We start from the raw sequence: 21,290 nt of genomic DNA on the forward strand, positions 1-21,290 counted from the left end.
GCAGGCGCCTGGTCCGGCCACTGCTGCCGTCGGCCCATCAGCGCTTGGTCCGTGGGATGGCAGTGCTGTCAACCCATGCTACAGACTGTGGCTCCCCTCAGGTCAGCCTGGGAGCTGCCCAGGGGGCCACTGGGGTCACCCACATCCTGCCCTCACCACCAGGATGGAGAAGCAGGCGAAACGGATTTGAGAGTGCATTTGACCTGATGTCCCGGGTCCACACGCGAGCGTTGCAGCCTGGGCTGGGGGAGGCTCAGCTTCCGCCCCTGCCCGAGGCGCAGCCGGTGTGCTGGGCGCGGGGGTGGGGTGGGGGTGGGGGTGGGCAGTGCTCACTCAGCTCAGGAGGCCGCGTCTCGGCCAGTGGGCGGATCCCGGCACCTGGCCTTCCCCCCAGAGCCGGTCCAAGGCCACTCCGTCCCCAGACAGAGGACAGGCAGGAGCCCTCTCCCAGGGCAGCCGACAGGGTGGGAGGCCGAGGTGGGGTCTTCTGTCTCCTGGGCCGAGTTCTTCCTCCTCCCGCGGCCTGGTCCTGGAACAGGCCCCGGTGTGAGCATGACTGGGGTTGCGGGTTCCCCTGTGGGGCACCGACTGTCTGCCACCCCGGCCCCCACAGCCCTGCCCAGCTGCCCACCCAGCCCCGGGTGTCTCGCCCCCATCCGAGCTGGTGACGCTTCCACGGAGGCTGCCGGGCCCAGGCCCTGCCGGCTGGTGCTGCGCCGGGCGGGACCCCCGTCTCTGCCAGCTCCCGCCTGCCCGCCTGCCGATGGCAGATGCCGTGCACCCTGAGATAATAAGCAGCTGGGGAGGGCGCAGTTCAAGCAGCCGCTGACAGCTGGTCTCTAGGGAGATTTATGGAGCTCCCGGGGCCTGGAGGCTGTCTGGGTGGTGGGAGGAGAGGAGAGGGGGCTCACCCAGGAGGCGGGAGCCGATGCGAAGGCCCCAGACAGGCACGGGGCAGGGAGGGGGCGCCGGGGAGGGTGGCGGGCTGGCCCCGGGGTTGGAGGCAGGACCGGGCGAGGTGCGATGGTGCGGGCTGGGCGAGGCTGCCTCTCCAGGGCTCCAGGTTGCGGAGCAGGGCCCTGGGCCAGCAGAGTCCCTCTACGCCCCCTCTCGGCCCGGGCTGGGCTCTGAGGGGCTGAGTGAGCGGTAGGTGAGCCCCTTCTGCTCGCTGAGGCCTCCTGCTAAGAGGGGGCGACTGCTTCCCGGTGGGCTCGCTCTCCCCTGGACCACTTGGATTCCCCGCCGCCCGCGGCCCAGCAGCCCCCGGGAACAACAGACGCCCCTTGCTGTCTGGCCGCCGTGTGACCGCACTCACGTGGCCTTGTGCCATTGCCCACCTGCAGCCATCAGAGAGGAGACACCGGCCAAGCCTTGGGGGCCCCTGGGAAGGCACCTGGGCACAGCTCTGGGGAGGGAGAGGGCGGGGGGAGCCTGGCCACCCTCGAGGACAGAGCGTTCAAAGAGGGTCGGGGTTCGGGGTCTCTGAGGCCTGGAATCCCAGACCCTGCTCTCTGAAAGTGTGACACGCAGGGTTGCAGGTGAAGCGCTGAACGCGTAGGTCCCGCCAGGGACGCAGGGGAGGGCGGGGCCTTGGGCTGCTCCCTTGACCAACATGAAGGCCAGGGTTTAGTGTCTCATGGCCTTTGTGGTCTGCCGCCTGTGCCAGTGGCTGCTCCTGGGCCAGGGCTCCTGCTCACCAGCCCGCCGCCCTGCCTGCTTGTGTTGGGGCACGGGGGCTCCCCCGGGTGCTGGCCCTGGTCCATGGAGGGCCCCCCGGACATGGACTGAGGGTGGGGCGTCTTCACCCCCAGGGACCCCGCTTTGCTGCTGTGGCCTCCTCACCACTTCTGGAGGGTCCTGCCCTGCCAGCCTCCTCATGGGGGGGCCCTGGCCTCGCCGGGGTGGCTCCCTTCCCTTCTTGCTTTTCCGTGCTGGCGCTGCAAGCGTGTTGGTGCGTGTCTCTGCGGGCGTCCTGTGTGCGTGTTTGCACGCTCGGGTCTGCCTGTGCACGCGTGTCCTTGGCTGTGCCTGCGTTTGTACGCGGGTCTGTCTGGGTCTCCTCTGTGAGCATCGCGCAGGAATGCACAGGGCGGGTGTTGGCGGGGCCAGCGCGGCTCCCTGCGGGCGACGGGGCGGGGCCGGGGCCAGGGGGGTTGGGACGGACGGCCCCCTGGGGCGACGGGGCGGGGCCAGGCGGCCCCCTCGGGCAGACAGGGATTTGGCTGTTACCTGCGGGGGGCGGGGGGAAAGCTGAGAACTTAAAGACGAGGGGCGGGGCGCCAGGGGCCGGAGCTGCTCCCTGCGGCGCCCAGCCGAGCGGATTGGAGCCGCGGAGAGTGCGTGGCCGCCCGGACTCCGAAGTGCAGAGCGCTGAGCCGAGCTCCCAGCCAGAGAGCTGGGCCCGGCTGCCGGCTCCGCACAGCGCTCCTGCCCCCTACGCGGCCGGCGGCCATGGAGGCGTCCCGGGGCCGGGGCGGGCTGGCCGCGCTGTGGTGCCTCGGGCTCCTGGGGGGCCTGGCGCGGGTCGCGGGCACGCACTACCGCTACCTCTGGAGGGGCTGCTACCCGTGCCACCTGGGCCAGGCGGGCTACCCCGTGAGCGCCGGTGACCAGAGGCCAGGTGGGCGCCGGCGGGCGGGGCGGGGCGGGCGGGACCAGGGTGCCTGCCTGCGCCGCCCTCTTTGCTCTTCTGAAAGTTTGTACGGCAGGGGCCCAGCAGGCCAGCTGGCCCTGCCCACAGCAGGAAGGTCACTGGGCTCGAGGGAGGAGAAACCCCCTTGCCTTTGTCCTTGGGCGGCCCAGGGGTGCCCCCTCCTCTGCACCCACAGCTGGAGGGCGGCAGCCGAGAGTGGGTCTCCCTCTCCGGGATCCCTGGGGGCTGTGTGTGTGGTCTGCCGGCTCCCTCCCCAGCTTGCAGGCTCGGCACTGAGTGGTCTGCGTGTCGTTGGGAGCCCAGCAGCCTGACCTGGGCCCCTGCTGCTTGCAGGTGGAGCTGGTGCCAGCTCCGGACACCTGCAGGGCTTGGAGCGGGGCACCATCAGGAGTGGGCGGGGCGTGTGGTGTGTGCAGCTGCCCGGGAGCCATCGCCCGCATCGTGGGGGTGGGGGGCAATAGGCAGCCAGAGGTGTTCCCACCTGTGGCTCCTTGGAGACCGGCTGGCTCTGTGCCTGGAGGGCACGTGGAGCCCTGGGCCGCAGGCTCCCTGCCCGCCTCCCCTGCGCCGTCCTCCCACTAGGAGGGCCAGGGCCAGGCCAGCCTGTCTCCCCACCAGTGGTGACACCGAATGTGGAGCATCCAGTCTCGGGCTGGGCGTGGCTGGCTTGGGCGAGCTGAGGCCCTGCCCTGCCCTGCTCCTGGCCAGCTCCTGCTCTCCCGGGAGAGCGCAGGGTTGTGGGTGATCACGTGTGCTCCCTGCGCGTCTGGGGACAAGGCAGGACTCTGAACTTGGTGGCCGCCCCGGGGAAGCGCTGGCTGGCAGGATCTCCGAGGGCCCTGCATTTCCTGGAAGTGCCGGCAGTCCCAAACGGGACTGCCTTCGGTGGTTCCTGCAGCGGCTGCGTGGCGGCAGCCCGGCCTTGCCCAGCTGCCCCGTGAGCCTTGCCGGGAGGACACAGTGACGGTTGGTGGAAGGCCTCGTGGGCTCCCGTTGCTGGACAGACACGGCAGGTCTCGCCAGGCTCCCAGGGAACCGGCCCTGCTGGCACAGCGAGGCCACAAGGGCGTGCTGCCCATCCGGCTCAAGGCTGCCAGAGCCCCCAGGCACCGGGGGCAGCGGCTGGACCAGGGGACCGGATGGCTGCCCCGTGCGTCTCCCTGGGCTGCCCCGGGGTTGTGGGCTGGGCCTGGAGATGGGGCAGCGGATGGGCTGGTCCCTGGCACGGGCGGGTGTCGGCTCCCGGTGTTTGTGGGATGTGCCGTCGGGCTGGCGTGGGGCACTGGTCCCACTCAGTGCTGTGGGTGTGCTGTGTGGCTGGAGGGTGCACAGCTTGTGGAGGTGGGGGGAGGCAGGTGGCTCCTGCGAGCCTGGCCATGACCATCGCCCAGGGGATGCAGGACCAAGGACGCCTTGCTCGGTTGTGAGCCTCTGGGCCTTGCTGCCCCGGATGTGTCCTGGGCCGGTTTCCGTGACCGCTGTAACGGTGGCCACACATTGAGTGGCTTAGAGCCGCGTGGATTCATGGCCCGGCCGCTGTGGAGCTCAGCACCCGCTGTGGGCGTCCTCGGGACGGGTTTCCCGGGGGCTCCGAGGGGGTCCACACCTTGCTGCCCCCTTGCAGGGGCTGCTGCGTTCCTGGGCCTGTGGCCCCCTTCTGTCCTCAAAGCCAGCAGCACGCGTGCCCCCTGGCCTCTGCCGGATCCTCACCCTCTGTGTTCTCGGCCCCTAAGGTCTTGGGCTGACCCTGTGCCCTCCCCGCGACACCACGGTAACCTGGCGTCTCCAGACCTGTGCCGTGACCCCGTCTGCAGCGGCCCTTGGCTGGGATGCGCCCAGGGGGACGCCGTGGGCATCCTGGGGTGCGTTGTTCAGGCGTCCTTGGAGGCCGCTGTGCCCGGGGCGCCCGGGGCGCCCGCCCGGGACCACAGCTGCAGGCACGGCGCCTGTGGGGGTCCTTGGAGCCATCTGAGCACAGCTCAGTTCTGCCACCAGGTGGGCCCTGGAGGGAGCAGTGGACAGGGCCAGGTAACCACTCTGGGCTGTTTCTCCGCCCAAAGGGGCCTCGTCCGCAGAGCGGGAGGTCAGCTGGCCAGGGCCTGTGTGTTCCAGAGGCAGTGGGGCTGGGAGACACTGGGCTGAGCCTTGGGTAGGGGAGGGGGACGCTGGGGTCTGGATGCTTGCTCTGGGCTGCAGGAGGGCTGGCGGGTTGGCAGAGACCGGCATGAGCAGGGACAGCCCTGTGACTGTCAGGGCCACCACGTGCCAGCCCCCCCACCCCGCCCCCAGGGTTCTTTGCAGAGCGACCACGGCTCCTAGGCCGGCCTGAGGGCCACAGACTCCTCCAAGTGCCAGGGGCGTGGCTGGGCATGGGCTCCCAGACTGGCCTGGGAGATGTGGAGGACCCAGCTCAGGGCTGGCCAGGGCTCAGAGGACAGCTCGGAATCCCTGCCCTCAGGGCCCAGGTCCCCTCGGCTGCGCTGTTAGCTGATGGTGAGGGGCGCTATGGAACCATCAGCTCTCACCACGCACCTGCCGTGCCCTGCACTGTGTTCTGTGCCCCGCGCTGTGTCGGGGACCCGAGCACCCCTTTGGGCCCCCTCCTTGGGTGCTGCCAACCTGCCCTGTCCAGCCGGGTCCTGAGACCCTCACTGCACCCTGGGCCATCTGTCTCCTGGTTTCATTGGGTTGCTGGGGGCCTCTTTTTTATAGACTTATTTTATTTGCTTAAAAGGTAGAGTTACAAAGAAAGGGAGAGAGATCTCCACTTGCTAGTCACTCCCCAGATGGCCACAATGGCCAGGGTTGGAGCAGGCTGAAGCCAGGAGCCAGGAGCTTCTTCCGGGCCCCCCACATGGGTGCTGGGGCCCCAGACGTGGGCCATTTTCCACTGCTTTCCCAGATGCATCAGCAGGGAGCTGGATGGGAAGTGGAGCAGCCGGGGCTCAGGTGCCCACCAGGGATGCTGGTGTCGCAGGTGGCGGCTCAGCCCACGACGCCGGCTCTGGGGCCCCTGAGCGTTGGCGTTCATGTTCTTTCCACCGTCGCCGCAGCCCCTTGCCGAGCTCTGGGACGGTGACGCTGTGGCTCCGCAGCGCTCCTGCTCTTGCTGGCAGCCTTTTGTCGGAGGCAGCTCTAGGGCTGAGGAGGGACCCCAGGGTCTCCTCAGAGTGGACGTGGCCTGTGCATGGGCCAGATGACCCTGGCGGTCCCAAGCAGAGACCCCTCCCTGGGCAGGGGCCTGGCTCTGGAAGTCCTAGGGTTTGCTCCCAGGGGAGCGGTGGCTCTGAGCAGAGACCACGCCCCCAGCCCCACCCCCAATGTCCCCACCAAGGCACAGCTAGCAGTCAGGGCCTGCGCCACAGCCTTGGCATTGGGCCCCAGCCACACACCTCTGGGCTGATGGCAGGTGTCCCACACTGCTCCTGCTGGCCGCTGAGCCTGGCAGCCTGAGGTGCTACCGGCCTGAGTGACAGCCGTGGCCTGCGGTCACCTCTCTCCCTGCCCGAGCGCAGCCTCCTTCCCGCCTCCCTGCAGCCCCTGGGCAGGTGGGTTCTTGTCATCGCGGCCTCTCTGTGGGTCATCCTTGGTCCCCGTGGCCCAGGGAGGGCTGCCCCACAGTGCACCCAGGCTGGTGTTTCAAGGCACCCCGAGGCCTCAGCCCCACCCAGGAGAGCTGTGCTGGAATGCTCACCTTAGGGTCCCTGGGGAGTTGTCTGGGCAGTGCTGGCCAGTGCAGCCCCTGCCCGTCCCCTCCGTGGGTCTCTCCCGCCGGCTGGGAGGGGCCCACCTGGGGCCGCACACACAAGTGTCCGAGGAAGACTTGCCTCCGGCTGCGAGCTGCCTTCCCGCAGAAGGTGGGGAGGGGTCTCTGGCCCTGGGGAGGGGCCCAGGAGCCTCTGCCCTGGCCCCGCTGCTTCCGGCCGGTGCTTTGCTGTGACCAAGCCTGCAGGCGGTCGTGTGGTCACGGAGGGAGGGGCTCCGTGGAAGTGGAGTGCCCGGCCCTGCCCAGGGCCCCCCAGCCACCAGCCCCTGTGCCTCCCCCTTCCTTCCAGCCTGCCTTGCTCAGGGCACTTGGGGTGGAGGGCTGTGAGGGCAGGGGGTGAGCCGGGGCGGACGGGGGCATCTGCAGGCTGGCCGTGGCCTTGGGCTGCTTCCGCCACCTTTGGCCAGTGTCTGCTTTGTCCTCCTTGGGGAACGGAGACCCCACACGTGAGCCCCCTTGGATATCAGACAACAGAAGCCTCTTCCCTCTCGGTCTGGGGGCCAGAATCTGAGCTCAGGGCACCTACGGAACCTTCTCCCCCGGAAGCCGTGGGGAGGGTCCTTCCTTGGCCCTCCCTGGCTTCTGTGGTTCCAACAATGCATGGCTCCTGGCCGCCCGGCTCCCTCTTGTGCCTGGTCTTCACTGTGACCCCTCAGGAAACTGACCACGGGGTCCAGGCCCCTCCCTGTCCAGCTTGGCCGTATCTGCAGCCTCCAGACAAGGGCATGTTCCGAGGTTCCAGGGGGTGCCCATTCCTCAGCCTGGGCGGGGTCGTCACCTCCTGGACTCTCGGCCCCAGCAGGGTCGTCTCCTCCTGGACTCTCGGCCCCAGCAGAGTGGCCGGCACCGCCCCGAGCCTCTGGCTGTGTCCCCGGTTCAGTCGTGAAAGGCACCGGGAGGTGGTGCAGTAGGGATGGGAATTCCTGGCTGTGGGCCGCGCGGGTGTTGAATTGCCACGCCCCCCGCACCTGGGCCCAGGAGCCCGGCCTCTCCCCACCGTGCTGCGGGCTGCTGCTCCTGCCCAGCCGGCCCCGGGCGGGAGGAACCAGCTCTGGTGGGCGCTCGCCGTTACTCACCCTCTCCCCGTTCCCACCCAGACGTGGACGAGTGCCTCGCGCACAATGGCGGCTGCCAGCACAGGTGCGTGAACACCCCAGGCTCCTACCTCTGCGAGTGCAAGCCCGGCTTCCGGCTCCACACGGACGGCAGGACCTGCCTGGGTGAGTGTCCTGCAGGTGCCTGCCCGGCCTGCTCATGTCTGGGCGGGGGTCGGGTCCCCGTGCCCTGGACTGCGACGCCCGATGGGCTCTCCCGGGGCCCGTCGTTCCTGGTGGCCTGGGCGCCCTGGCTGGCAGCTGTGCCTGGGAGGGCACGGCAGCTCCCCCTGCAGGTGAGGAAGCCGAGGCCTAGGCAGGAGGAAGGACCCGACCCTGAGCTGGGCCACACACCCCCTGTGGCCACACTGACTCCCGCTGTGAGGCTCGGGCCATCTGCAGTGGTCAGCAGGCGCCCTGGCCTGCCGGTGCCCCCCCCTGGAGCCAGGGGAGAGGGGGAGCTGGGAAGCAGGACCGCGGCCCTCCGTCTCCTCTGCACAGTCTTCGCCGTGTGGATGGTGCCCTGGTTACCATGCAGGACTGGGGGAGGGGCTGCATGTGTCCCCGAGGCCAGGAGCCAGGCCGGGGGAGGGGCTGCACCCCAGAATCCAGGGTGGGGGGAGGCCGGCAGCTGTCCTGTTTGCAGTGCCCCTGTCCCGGCTGGCTTGGGGACGGGGCTGACCCCGCCGTCCGGCCTGAGAGGCTCTGGGAGGTGGGGGTGGGTCGCCCCTTCTCTCCACCGTGGTGATTGGAGTGGCCACAGGCGGCTCTGAGCAGCCTCGTCCTGGTCCCTGCTCATGGGGCCCGGCGGCCCGCCAGCCCACACTCACGTGTCCTGGGGCGGGCGGGGCGCAAAGTAGAAACAGATGCAGGAATGCTGAGATGTTCCCTGGGAGGTTCCAGCCTTCAGGGCTGTGGCCCAGCCTGCTGCCTGCAGGGGGCGCCTGGGAGCTTGGGGGGGGGGGGCTCTTCAACCTTGAGGCCCCTGGAAGGACCGGCCTGTGGCCATGGCCTTGGGCTCTCCCTGGGCTGGCCCAGGTGGAGGAGACCCCGTGGTGAGCGGGGCTGCTGCTCCCCAGATTCCATCAAAACCGTCCATGTGCCCCCCGTGCCTGCACTGAGGCCCCCGGACGGGCCCAGGACCAGGGCGGATCTGTGAAGGACATGCAGATGGGAGTGGCTGCTGGGGCTAGCCCTGAGCTGCTGGGGCTAGCCCTGAGCTGCTGGGGCTAGCCCTGAGCTTCTGGGGCTAGCCTTGAACTGCTGGGGCTAACCTTGAGCTGCTGGGGCTAGCCCTGAGCTGCTGGCCTCAGGAAGCCCGGCAGGGGTGGCCTTGGCCTGGTGCCCGCCCAGTGCTGCGTGGGCGCTTGGGCCCCAGAAGGCTGGGCTGGTGGTGCTTGTCAGGTCAGGTGCCAGGGCCCCCCGGGTGGTCCTGGAAGCCCCTCCAGCATCAGCCCTGGCACTGTGCACCCCACTGGAGCAGGGGGAGCCCCAGGGACTTCCACGGCCTTCTCGGTGCTGGGCCCGCTCCTGGCTGCGCCTGGCAGCACCTGTGAGACGCACCTGTGTGCTGCCGTGTGGTCGCTGCGAGTCCTCACACACCCGGGGACCGGGGCTGTCACTCTGCTGCCACCGCCGGTCATTTGTCTGCTGAGAGGGATCCCACACCAGCTCACCCTCCCGTCGGCTAGCACCGCCCGGGTGACCGGGGCCCCCCAGGGTCTGGCCGAGGGGCACTGGGGAAGCACCTTCTCTCCCTAGAAGTCCCTGGGGGTGGCTGGGACCTGTGGCGGGATCAGCCCTGTCCCCTGGCCGCCCCTGCCTGGCACCACCCTGATGTCCCCCCCGCTCCGGGGCTCCCAAGGGCGTTCTGTCCCTGCTTGTCCCCGGCCCCTGGTGGCCTCCCACTCTGCTGTGGGATTCCTTGAGCTGTGGGTGGCGTGCTCAGTGCATCGGCATTGGGAGTGGCCAGCGTGGGCCCCTGTCCACAGCCCTCCATGTGGGGCCTGAGAAGCAGCTGTGATGGACGTGGGGGCTGCTCCCCAGGCAGGCTGAGGGACGTTGATCCAAAGGGACCGCCCTTGGCTGCAGTGGACCCGAGACAGGCCCAGGATTGGGGGGTGGCTCAGGGTTCCCCTGTTGCGGGGGATCCTGTCCCGTCTTGGCTGCAACCCCCGGAGGTCACTGCCCAGTCCATGCCAGGGCTCTGAGGGTTGGGCCTGGATGCCCAGCCCCTGGGAAGTGTGACGCCCCACCCCCGCAGCCCTCCGTCCACCCCCCACCCCGGGTCCCGGGTGCGGGGCGTGGGCTGGTGCTGGGTCACAGCAGCACCCTCTGCACCCAGACCGCGCGGATCCTTAGCAGATGCTAACAGGAAGCAGTCCCATGGGAGCGCGCCCCCGTGGCCAGCTGTGCGGCAGGTGGTGCAGCTGGTGGCCAGCTGTGCAGAGCCTCCCAGCCTGCTGGGATCCCCCTGTGTGCTCCCTCCTGGGCCTCGGGCCTGGGGCCTCGAAGGAGTCGTGGAACTGGGGGTGGGGGTGTGGGGAGGGCGCCCAGGCCACAGCCGCCGTCCCCAGGAGCCGGGGCGTGGGGGGACAGCGGTCGAGGCAGTGCCAGCTCAAGGGCCCTGGAGGAACTGGAAGACGCAGAGGAGGCTGGGGGGGGGGGCTCGAAACGGCCCCCTCAGCTCCTTGTTAGAGGGGAGGCCCTGGGGGGGCCGCCCGTCCCTAGGCTCTGCACCGGCACAGCTCGTCCCTGCAAAGCCGCGGAGGCCCTGACGGGATTTCCGTCCCCTCCCAACCCAAGACGGGCTGCAGCTGCTGCAGGGACTCGGGCTTCCACGGGCTCCCGGGGTGGGCAGGGCCGCTGTGGGCCCTAGTGTGAGCCCCGCTGCCTGTGGGCCCGCCCTGGGGACCACGGCCCTGGTGGACAAACCAGATGCCCTGGATGGCACCTGATGCCTGGCGCTGGGGTTGGCTTTGGCTCAAGCCCCAAGTCCCGGGTGCGGGAACAGTGCCCCCTGTGGGGAGCTGTGCACCTGCAGGAGCGGGGAGCGAGCTGGCACAGGCGGAGCCTTCTAGAACGCTGTTCCCTGCTCTGGGGAGGGCCCCATTCCCACTGAGCGCCCAGGCCTCCCACTGGGCTGGGGGGGAAGGGTGTCCAGCAGCAGAGACCTCTGCTGGCAGAAGCTGGAGTTGCAGCCCAGCTCTGTAGACTGCAGGAGCCCGGCTGCCATGGGGTGACCTGGCCTACCTGGCGTTTGTCACGAGACGGTCAGGGTTGTCAGCCTGCTCGGGCTGCCACCGCCAGGCACCAGTCAATCTGCTCACAGCTCTGGAGGCCGGGGGTCGCAGGGCAGGTGCCGGCCAGCTTGTTCGCGGTGAGGGCCGGCTGTGAGAGCAAGGAGGTTGAGTTCTGTGTGTCTTCTCAGCAGGGCGGTCCACGGGGTCAGCGCCTTTAACCTCGACTGTGTCCGTGTAGACCCTGTCTCCAGGCACAGCCGCAGCGAGGGCCGGGGGGGCTCCAGCCTAAGAACTTGGGGAGGACCCAGGCGCCCCAGGTGTGGTCAGCTGTGTCTCACCTGGACGTCAAACAGACGGCAGCGCTGGGCCCTGGGCAGGACGGCCCAAGCCACGCCCCCAGCAGGCCTGCTGACCACTGCCCCGCAGGCCCTCTCCCCGTGCGGCATCACAGACGTGAGGGAACGAACGTGGGGCTGCGGTGGCGCCTGCTTTGTGACCACACGCTGTCCCCAGGAGGCAGCTGAGGGCTGCGTGTCGAGGACAGAGCAGGGTGCTGGCCCCCAGGGGGCGCCAAACCTCCCTCCAGGCCTGGTCTCCTTGGCTGGCTGGGCTGTGACCAGGCGTGAGACCATGGCCCCGGGCAGGGGTCCCCGGTGTGTGTCCCCCAGCTGGGCTGGAAACATCTCTGTGCCACCAGCTCCTGCGGCTTTCCGGGAATCGGGCAGTCCGTGGGCCTTGCGGCTGACCCTGGCTGGGCTCCCTGGAATGTGCCGGCTGTGTGGCCCGAGCAGATGGCTCTGCAGGGTGTGGGGAGCCCTGGCCCCCTCCTGGTCGCCCCCAGCCCACCCTCTGCCCCGGCGGCCTCGCCCCTAGGCCTGTCCGGGGGTTGTGCCTGTCGGGGGAAGCCCTCGGGGAAACCCCTTCCTTCCAGCCCCGCCACGGTGCCCTGCGTCCTGGACCCCGCGGGGCTGGCCCAGCCTGCTCCTCGGCCCCGCGCTCACAGCCCTGCCTGCCCGGCCCTGCCAGGAAGGGCTTCTGGTTCCCATTACGCGTCCCGAGCCGGCCGGGATGCAGTTGGTGTGGTGAACGCAAATAAACAGAGCCCCCAGGAATGTGGGGCCGGCCGGGGCCCGTGGCAGCCTCCACGGGGAGGGCCGGGCTGGGCAGGGCGCAGCAGGTGAGGCCGGCCGGGCTGCGAGTCAGGTGGGCTTCCGTGTGGCCTGGAGGGCCAGTGCGGCGTTGGGGGCAGTGCCTGGGGAGGGGGCTCAGAAGCTGATGGGTTCTCTCGGGTCTGCCCCCGCCAGGGCCGGTGGCCGGGACACCGAGTGCCCCAGCTGCAGTGCGCTGACTGGCTGGCTTGGCCCCCGACGCCCCACGTGGCAGGCGGGCAGGGCTGGGGTTTGGACGAGCTGTGTTCAGGGATCCTTGCCCTTGGCGACAGCCCAGGCTTCTCTGTGCTCCGCGGTGGCTCACGCGCTCCCACTTCTGCCAGGAACCTGGCCTCAGAGCGCCGGCCCCTCCGTGGTGCCTGCCGGCCTGAGTGGCGAGCGTCTCCTCCAAGCCTGGGCCGAGCCAGCGCCCACGGGGGATGACCACGTCCCCCCCCCCCGCCCCGAGGCCGTGGCGCTTTAGTTACGGGGGTCGGTCTGCCGCACAGGGCTCCAGGCTCAGCACCCTGGGCACGCGCGTTTGCACCCTGCCCCCAGCTCGCACTCCCCCCCCCCAACCACACGGAGATCGCCGGAGACCGTCACAGCCACGGTTCCTGCCAAGAAGCCGCCTGCTGCTCTGGTGCGGGCCCAGCGCCCCTCCCACCTCCTGGATCGGCCGTGGGCACAGCTGTGGTCCATCCCTGGGGACTCAGGCTTCCCTGGGCACTGAGGGGTCTGAGCAGGAGGGCGAGGGTGCCAGCCGCTGGCCCGTGGTCTCCCCGGTGCCCATGTCCATCACGTGGTCAGGTGTGCGGGCTGGCCTGGCCTGCGAGGGTCCCTTGGGAGATGGGGACCATGGTGGCCACCCTGGTGGTGTCACACTGGCCCCTTGCCCTGGCTTGAGGACCAAGACCGTGTGTGCAGAGCCGCCTCCTGCAGGGAGCGTGGGCCATCAGTCACGATCCCGTTGGACCTTGTTGGTGGCCAGGAAAGCAGAACCGGGCTTGTCAGCCAGGGCGGGGGGTGGGGGGTGGCGTCTTCTCCCAGGGCCTCTGATTCTTGGAGGTGGGAAAGCAGCGGGGTTCCCAGTGGCCGGGGAGTCCCGGGGCGCCTGTGCCGTCCGCGCTCCCACTGGCACCGGGGCAGGGGCCAGCAGCAGCCGGGCCAGCCTCCAGTGCTGACCAAGTTCCTGTCTGCTCCCCAGCCCTCAACTCCTGTGCCCTGGGCAACGGCGGCTGCCAGCACCAGTGTGTCCAGCTCACGGCCACGCGGCACCGCTGCCAGTGCTGGCCCGAGTTCCAGCTCCAGCAGGACGGGAGGCGCTGCGTCCGTGAGTGTCTCCGGCAGCACACGGAGCGGGGGGCCGGGGCTGGACGGGCCTGCCGGAGCTCGCTGACCAGGGCGCAGAGAGGTTGGGGGTGGGGCTTGACCGCCGGGCTGGGCCTCGGACCGTGCACCTGGGGGGGTTCAGGATGCGGGGACGGCGGGCGTCTCCGTCCCTTAGACGTGTGCCCTGAACCCCAGAGCCCCGTCCCCTCCTCCCTCTGTAACCCTTCCTCCTCCCGGGACCATGACGGCAGGGAGAAGCCCGTGTGCCGATGGGAACAGCGGCTGCATGCACACGTGCCAGGTGTTCCGGGGCCTCGCGCGCTGTGCGTGCCACGCGGGCTACCAGCTGGCCGTGGACCGCAAGGCCTGTGAAGGTAGGGACGCCCCCGCCGCCCTGCCCCGAGCCAGCTGCCAAGGGCTGACCGGGGCCGCCCCAGCGCATCCTGCTGGGCGGGCGCCACCCCTGGGGGGCTCTGCAGGGCAGGGACTGGGGCACACAAGGCTGCGTGGGTGAGCAAGGGCCAGGTTCTGTTTCCGAGTGTCCCCGTGCAGCCTAAGGAGGCCTCTGGTCAGGAGACAGGACAGCGTCCAGCCGGGGGGTGGAGGCCCCGGGGGTCAGTATCAGGGTCAGGGCTCAGCGGCTGGTGCTTCTAGAACTTTCTGCCGCCTCGGTTGCCCCGCCTGCTCTGTGCCCATCACACAGGCAGGGCTGGGACGAGCAGCCTCGGGGGTTCCGCCCCAGCCCCAGGGACTTCCGGCGTCTGAAGCGTGTCCATTCCCCGGGCGCCCAGCCAGGTGGCCCCTCAGACTCTGCAGGGGGCATGGCTGGAGCAGTCGCCTGCACAGCAGACTGGGTCCTGACCGCATGTGCCCGTGGCCACAGCCCGGGAGAAGGATGGCGGCGTGGTGGGGTCAGCCGGAGGCTCCGCCCACCTCCCCGCCCCCTCCACGTGGTCTTTCCCTTACAGACGTGGACGAATGTACCTCCGGGGTGGCCCAGTGTGCGCACGGCTGCCTCAACACCGCAGGCTCCTTTAAGTGTGTGTGCCACGCAGGCTATGAGCTGGGAGCTGACGGCCGGCAGTGCTACCGTGAGTGGGCAGCGGGCAGTGGGGCCGGGTCCAGGGCAGGGGTGCCCGGGGCAGCAGCACAGTTCCCTGGGATCCCACACGCTTCCTTGGCCATGGGGCGGTGCTTGCTTGTCAGAGGCAGGGAGGGTGGGGCCCTGCAGACCCCACCCACACCCGTGTTCTGCAGGGGTCGAAATGGAGATTGTGAACAGCTGTGAGACCGGCAACGGCGGCTGCTCCCACGGCTGCAGCCACAGCAGCGCAGGGCCGCTGTGCACCTGCCCCCGGGGCTACGAGCTGGACCAGGACCAGAAGACCTGCGTCGGTGAGAGGCGCTACCTGCGGGCTGCCCCGCCGCACCCAGACCTGGGATTCGCCGACCCCGAGTCCGGGGCTGATTGGGTGCCGTGCCCTGGAAGCCCCTCCTGCTCCTGAACCCAGGAGACGGGCTGGCGTCAGCCGCGGGCACCCCTCAGCCCTGTCAGCACCCTTTCCGGCCCCGCACCAGCACCTACTGCAGGGCCTGCTGTCCGGGGAGCAGGGCCGGTGTCCAGGGAGGAGGGCCGGTGTCCGGGGAGGACTGGTGTCCAGGGAGGAGGACTGGTGTCCGGGGAGGAGGACCGGTGTCCAGGGAGGACTGGTGTCCAGGGAGGAGGACTGGTGTCCAGGGAGGAGGGCCGGTGTCCGGGGAGGAGGGCCAGTGTCCAGGGAGGAGGGCCAGGGTCCAGGGAGGACTGGTGTCCTGGGAGGAGGACCAGTGTCTGGGGAGGAGGACTGGTGTCCTGGGAGGAGGGTCGGTGTCCTGGGAGGAGTACCGGTGTCCCGGGAGGACTGGTGTCCAGGGAGGAGGACCGGTGGCTGGGGAGGAGGACCAGTGTCCAGGGAGGAGGACTGGTGTCCTGGGAGGAGGATCGGTGTCCGGGGAGGAGGACCGGTGTCCAGGGAGGAGGGCCGGTGTCCTGGGAGGAGGACTTGTGTCCAGGGAGGAGGACTGGGATGCCATGGACTTCGTGGGTCCTTCCTGGGGAGACCCTGAGGCTCAGGGGCCCCGATTGTCCCTGTATCAGCCTCTTGTCCACAGCAGGCTGTGTGGCCCTGGAGCTGTGTGTGCTGTGTGGAGGTGTGTGTGCAGGTGCGTGTGTGCAGGTGTGTGTACAGGTGTGTGTGGCTGTGTAGGTGTGTGTACAGGTGTGTGTGCAGGTGTGTGTGCAGGTGTGTGTGTGTGCAGGTGTGTGTACATGTGTGTGTACAGGGGTGTGTATGTGCCCTGTGTTCGTAGTCTGCGTGTGCAGGAGCAGGACTGTGGGGGGCTGTGACAATGTGAGTGGGTGCACGTGACTGTGCAGGTGTGTGTGTGCAGTGTGTGTGCAGGTGTGTGTGTGGGTGCGTGTGTGACTGCAGGTGTGTGTGCAGGTGTGTGTGCAGGTGTGTGTGTGCAGGTGTGTGTGTGGGTGTGGGTGCAGGTGTGTGTGCGGGTGTGTGTGTGGGTGTGTGTGCAGGTGTGTGTGCAGGTGTGTGGCTGTGCAGGTGTGTGTGCAGGTGTGTGACTGCAGGTGTGTGTGTGCAGGTGTGTGTGTAGGTGTGTGTACAGGTGTGTGTTCAGGTGTGTGTACAGGTGTGTGTGTGCAGATGTGTGTGTAGGTGTGTGTGCAGGTGTGTGTGACTGCAGGTGTGTGCAGGTGTGTGCCTGCAGGTGTGTGTAGGTGTGTGTGCAGGTGTGTGTGTGGGTGTGTGTGCAGGTGTGTGCAGGTGTGTGTGGGTGTTTCAGGTGTGTGTACAGGTGTGTGTGCAGGTGTGTGTAGGTGTGTGTGCAGGTGTGTGTGTGTTCAGGTGTGTGTGTGTTCAGGTGTGTGTACAGGTGTGTGTGTGCAGGTGTGTGGGTGTGTGTGCAGGTGTGTGTGTGTGCAGGTGCGTGACTGCAGGCGTGTGTGTAGGTGTGTGTGTAGGTGTGTGTGCAGGTGTGTGTGTGGGTGTGTGTGCAGGTGTGTGCAGGTGTGTGACTGTGCAGGTGTGTGTAGGTGTGTGTAGGTGTGTGTGCAGGTGTGTGTGTGACTGCAGGTGTGTGCAGGTGTGTGCCTGCAGGTGTGTGTAGGTGTGTGTGCAGGTGTGTGTGTGTACGGGTGTGTATGTGTGCAGGTGTGTGTAGGTGTGTGTGCAGGTGTGTGTGTAGGTGTGTGTGTGCAGGTGTGTGCCTGTGTTGCTGTGCTGTGGTACACTTTGCAGAGCATGTGTGGGTTTGTGTGTGGGTGGCGTGGGCCCGGGGAGGACACGTGTGTCAGCGGCGCCTGCTGTGTGCCCCCAGACATCGACGACTGTGCCGCCTCCCCGTGCTGCCAGCAGGTGTGCACCAACAGCCCCGGCGGGTACGAGTGTGGCTGCTACGCTGGCTACCGGCTCAGCTCTGATGGCTGCAGCTGTGAGGGTGAGCCCTGCCTGGCTGACGGGCGGCTGGGCCAGGGGAGCAGGGCCACCCTAGGGACGACACGGGTTGGCCCTGGCCCCCTGGAGTGGGCAAGGGGCCGGCCTGCCCCCTGGTCCACCTCTGGGCACTGAGTGAGTGCCTGCTGTGTTCAGAGCTGCGCTGATCTGTCCGCTCCCTCCATGAGGTCATGGCTGCTCTCTGGCCAGCTCCTCAGCCTGGTTCCCTCCGGGCGGGGTGTCCACAGGTGTGCTGACCCTGGGGTCAGGGGGACGGACAGACAGGCCATGCGGCAGGAGGGTGGGCTTAGGAAGAGGTGCTGCCCACTCAGTGGCCGTCCAGGCCTCAGTCCAGTCCAGTGGGGGGCGGGGCAGGCGGGGGCCCCAGCGCAGGCCCAGCGGCCCGGCTCTGCCTGCAGATGTGGACGAATGCGTCACTGGCCGTGGCGGCTGTGAGCAGCACTGTGCCAACCTGGCCGGCTCCTTCCGGTGCTCCTGCGAGGCTGGCTTCCGGCTGGATGAGGACCGCAGAGGCTGCACCCGTGAGCGGCCCCTGCCTCCCGCAGCCCTGTGTCCCGGCCTCCTTGGGGTCTGCTCCAGTAGCCCCCGTACCCCACACGTGGCTGGCCAGCCCCTGCCAGGGCGCCCTGTCCCCCTCCTCTGGGCTTGCTGACCGCCCAGCTCCAGCCACCTGCTGTGGGGCTCAGGGGGAGCTGGTGGGAGAGCGAGTTCCTTGGGGTCCCCGGGTCCAGCTTGTGCCCCGAGCAGGGGAGAGAAGGGGCCATGTCCTAAGCTGGCATTGGCCCTGTGGCGGCGGCTGGGAGGGGCTGGGGCCGTGGGGTGGGGCGGGAGTCAGCCCAGGGCCTGGAGCTTTCTCCGTTCTGAGTGGGGTCAGCGGGGGGGGCGGGGGGAGTCCCTGGGTGTGGGCCGAGGAGGCGGGAGGTGGGGGTGGGTGAGGGCCGTGGGGGCCGGGCCACCTCCAGCCTGGGCGGGGAGCTGGTGGCCGGCTCAGGGCCTCTGTGCCCCTCCCCAGCCCTGGAGGAGCCCGGGCTGGACCTGGACGGCCGGCTGCCCTTGGTGCGGCCCCTGCCCCACGTCGCGGGGCTGGCGGACGAGCTGCTGCAGCTGTTCCAAGACGACTACGCGGGCGCCGAGGAGGAGGCCGAGCTGCGGGGCGAGCACACCCTCGCCGAGAAGTTCGGTGAGTGGCCGCCTGTGACGGTCCGGGCCAGCCCGCCCTGCCCGCCCTGCCCGCCGGCGGCCTCCTGGGCCCGGCCCGCTCCTGAGCCCCACGCCATCTGCCCCCAGTCTGCCTGGGCGACTCCTTCGGCCCCGACTGCAGCTTGACCTGCGAGGACTGCAGCCACGGGGCCACCTGCCTCCCGGGCCTGCGCGGCTGCGACTGCCCCGAGGGCTGGACCGGGCTGGTCTGCAACGAGAGTGAGGCTGCGGGCGGGCGGGCTGCGGGCGGGCGGGGCGGGACCCTCCCAAGGCCGGGGCGGGGCGGGGCGGGGCGGGACCCTCCCAAGGCCGGGGCGGGGCGGGGCGGGGCGGGGCTGGGCTCACCGGGACCCTCTCAAGGCCGGGGTGGCCCTCCCTCCGGGGGCGGGGTGTCTCCGAGGGGTGGGGCGTGGGCCCCTGTCCTGCTGCCCGCTGACCTGTGCCTGGCCGCCCCCAGCTTGTCCTCCGGGAACGTTCGGGAAGAACTGCAGCTCCTCCTGCAGCTGCCACAACGGTGGGACCTGCGACCCCGTGACGGGCGCCTGCCGCTGCCCGCCGGGGGTCAGCGGAGCCCACTGCGAGGACGGTGCGTGGGCCCCTGCTGTGCTGGGGGTCTGGGTGGGCGGAGCAGGGAGAGCAGCGGCAAGCTTGGTTCAGACTCCCTGCCTCCTGCCCCTCACGCCTCGCCCCTCCCTCCTCACCCCTCCCTCCTCACCCCTCCTTCCTCATCTGGGCCCCCTCACCCCTCCCTCTTTGCCACTGCCTTCCTGGCCCCCAACCTGCCCCATCCCTCCTACCTCACCTCAGTCCTCACCCAGGCCCCCCTCACCCCTCTGTCTTCACCACTGCCCTCCCTCCTGTACCCTCCCTCCTGGCCCCCAGCCCACCTCACCCCTGCCCGCCTCACCCGCCCTCCTGGCCCCTGCTCTCCTGGTCCTGTGTGGGAGGCCTTGGGTCGTGTCTGAGAGGGAGCGAGGCCCTAGTGGGGAGAGGCAGGGGCCTCTCACTGTTTCTCATCCTCCCAGGGCCCACCTAGGGTAGGGGTGAAGCTCATTTGGAATGGCCCCTTGGTGAGGTAGTGAGCTCCCCGGCCCTGGGAGCATTCAAGGGGAGCTGTGTGGGACTGGCGGGGATTTGTGGGCGGGGATTGCGATGGGCGGTGGCTGCATCCTATGTGACTGGGCGGCGCTGCTGAGTCCGAGTTCAGGGGTCAGGGTCAGAGCTGTCTGCCATGTGGCCACAGAACACAGCCGCTGTGTCCAAGGGCAGTGGTCAGCAGAGCCTGTCCGGAGGCCTGGTGTCTCCTCCGCGCCCTGTCCTCTGCCGGCCGCACCCCCAGCCCGCCTCACTGATGGGCGCAGTGGCCGCCTGGTGATACAGGCGAGCTTGTCTCGAGGTCCTGGGGCTGGGACCCAGACTCTCCCATTCAACCCCCGAGCCCCACTGTAGGACGGGTGTGGGCCAGGAGAGCCGGAGCCCCTTCCCAGCCCAGGGCCTCCCGAGGCTCGGGCCGGGAGCCTGGCCAGGTGGGGGCACGAGGACTGGAGATCGGGCGTGGTGACCGCTGCGGGCGGAGGTCAGGGCGGCGCTGGGGAGAGTGGATGGGAGCTTCGTGGGTCTCCGTGGAGAGCTGAGGACGCGGCCCGGTGGGGCTGCGGTGGTCGGCCACATCCGGGACCCCGTCCCTCGCCCCGGCTGGGCCCTGGTGCCCCCAAGCGTCTTCTCAGTGGGGCCTTTGTGAAGGGGGGTCCCGGCCCCCCGGGTGCTCACAGGCTCCCTCTCCCCCAGGCTGCCCCAAGGGCTTCTACGGCAAGCACTGTCGCAAGAAATGCCACTGTGCCAACCGGGGCCGGTGCCACCGCCTCCATGGGGCCTGCCTCTGCGAGCCGGGGCTCTATGGCCGCTTCTGCCACCTCGGTGAGTCCCGCTGGCCCTGCCGAGGATGGGACGAGGCCTCCAGCTGGGGCGGGGGCTGGTGCCAGCCCAGCTCTGCAGGTTCCAAGTGGCAACCCCTCTGCTGCAGCCACACCGGCCCCCGGGACAGCTGGGAGACCTCCAGGGGTGCAGGGCTCGCTTTGATCGTGGTCACTCCTGGCAGTGAGGCTGCGAGGCCTGGGGTTTGGAGGGCTCTTCCGAGGGAGGGGGAGGCTGGGGCTCGAGCTGCTCCCAGCTGGGAAGTGGCAGCACCCGGAGCAAGCCCTGGGACCTCGATTCTGTGTCAAGTGGGCGCTCCAGAGGAGGGGCCGCGGACCCGGAACGTGCCGGGGAGGGGAGGCAGGGCCCGAGGGGTGGGCGCCGCTCATGGCTCTGTGGCGCACGCAGCCTGTCCGCCCTGGGCCTTCGGGCCCGGCTGCTCCGAGGAGTGCCAGTGCGAGCAGCGCCACACGCAGTCCTGCGACCCCCGGGACGGCAGCTGCTCCTGCAAGGCCGGCTTCCGGGGCGAGCGGTGCCAGGCAGGTGAGTGGAGGCGTGGGGCTGCGGCGGGGGCGCCCGGGGCCGCAGAACCCACCCGGCCGCCCCTCTCCACCTGCAGAGTGCGAGCCGGGCTCTTTTGGGCCGGGGTGCCGGCAGGTGTGCACCTGCCCTCCGGGCGTGGCCTGTGACCCTGTGAGCGGCGAGTGTCGGACGCAGTGTCCCCCTGGCTACCACGGGGAGGACTGTGGCCAAGGTGAGGGCTGGCCCCGGGGCTCCCTGCGTTGTGGGAGGGGCCTGGCTGGCACGTGGCCCCTTCCTCTGCCGGTGCCGTGTAGCCACCAGTCTGGCCCTTCAAGGGTGCAGCCCAGAGAAGGGGCGGGCGCCTTCGCAGTCAGTCACCCACGGAGGCTCACAGGCGAGCTCGGGCTGGAGGCCGGGCAGGGGCTGCTTCGTGGCCGAGTGGGGGAGAAGAGAGGCCGGGCTGGGGTAGTGGGGGACAGCAGTGGGCACCCTTCACGTGAGTGCTGCGGCCGGCCCTCGAGACCCGGCAGGAGTGGGCCACGACGTCATCCCCTGAGTGTCCCTGGGAGGCCTGGCTCCCCCGAGGCAGGCCCAGGGATGGCTGCTCAGGGCTGCAGCACCCAGGGCTCTGCCAGGCCCCGGGAGCAGCTGGGGCAGGCCCTGCAGCGCCTGCGGGGGCTCCTGAGGCCCCACAGCAGCCCCTTCCGCAGGACGCCTGGCTCCTGGGCTCCTGCTCACGCCACAGTGACCGGCTGGGTGTGTGGGGCCCCGGCCCCTGTGTGAGAGCGCTCTGGGCTCACTCTGACCCCCACCCCGGCTCCCATCCTGCCAGGAGAGGCCACAGCCGGGGACGGTGGGGTGGGCAGACCCTGGGAGGAGGGATGGGAGGGACCGGACGGGCACCAGGTGA

General features: G+C 69.7%; 1 protein-coding gene across 7 annotated transcripts in view; it reads left to right on the forward strand.

The window, feature by feature from the left end:
- The window catches only part of MEGF6 (multiple EGF like domains 6), a 79,345-nt gene that overhangs the window by 48,159 nt on the left and 9,896 nt on the right, over nucleotides 1–21,290 (forward strand). For 5 of the 7 annotated variants that reach the window (XM_070077076.2, XM_051839687.3, XM_070077075.2 and 2 more), the window contains 13 exons: nucleotides 7,517–7,639; nucleotides 13,111–13,236; nucleotides 13,487–13,609; nucleotides 14,204–14,326; nucleotides 14,493–14,630; nucleotides 16,608–16,727; nucleotides 17,143–17,265; nucleotides 17,757–17,924; nucleotides 18,032–18,163; nucleotides 18,402–18,530; nucleotides 19,733–19,861; nucleotides 20,267–20,401; nucleotides 20,478–20,612. In XM_070077076.2, the coding sequence (XP_069933177.2) occupies nucleotides 7,517–7,639; nucleotides 13,111–13,236; nucleotides 13,487–13,609; nucleotides 14,204–14,326; nucleotides 14,493–14,630; nucleotides 16,608–16,727; nucleotides 17,143–17,265; nucleotides 17,757–17,924; nucleotides 18,032–18,163; nucleotides 18,402–18,530; nucleotides 19,733–19,861; nucleotides 20,267–20,401; nucleotides 20,478–20,612 (1,704 nt within the window). Of the gene's footprint in view, nucleotides 1–2,299; nucleotides 2,621–7,516; nucleotides 7,640–13,110; nucleotides 13,237–13,486; nucleotides 13,610–14,203; nucleotides 14,327–14,492; nucleotides 14,631–16,607; nucleotides 16,728–17,142; nucleotides 17,266–17,756; nucleotides 17,925–18,031; nucleotides 18,164–18,401; nucleotides 18,531–19,732; nucleotides 19,862–20,266; nucleotides 20,402–20,477; nucleotides 20,613–21,290 lie in introns of those variants that run through there. The other 2 variants (XM_051839692.3, XM_051839689.3) reach the window with 2 other exon arrangements.

This window comes from Oryctolagus cuniculus, chromosome 7, assembly GCF_051225735.1.
Source record: "Oryctolagus cuniculus isolate XC-2025 breed Fujian yellow rabbit chromosome 7, ASM5122573v1, whole genome shotgun sequence".
In the NCBI taxonomy this organism is placed as follows: Eukaryota; Metazoa; Chordata; class Mammalia; order Lagomorpha; family Leporidae; genus Oryctolagus; species Oryctolagus cuniculus.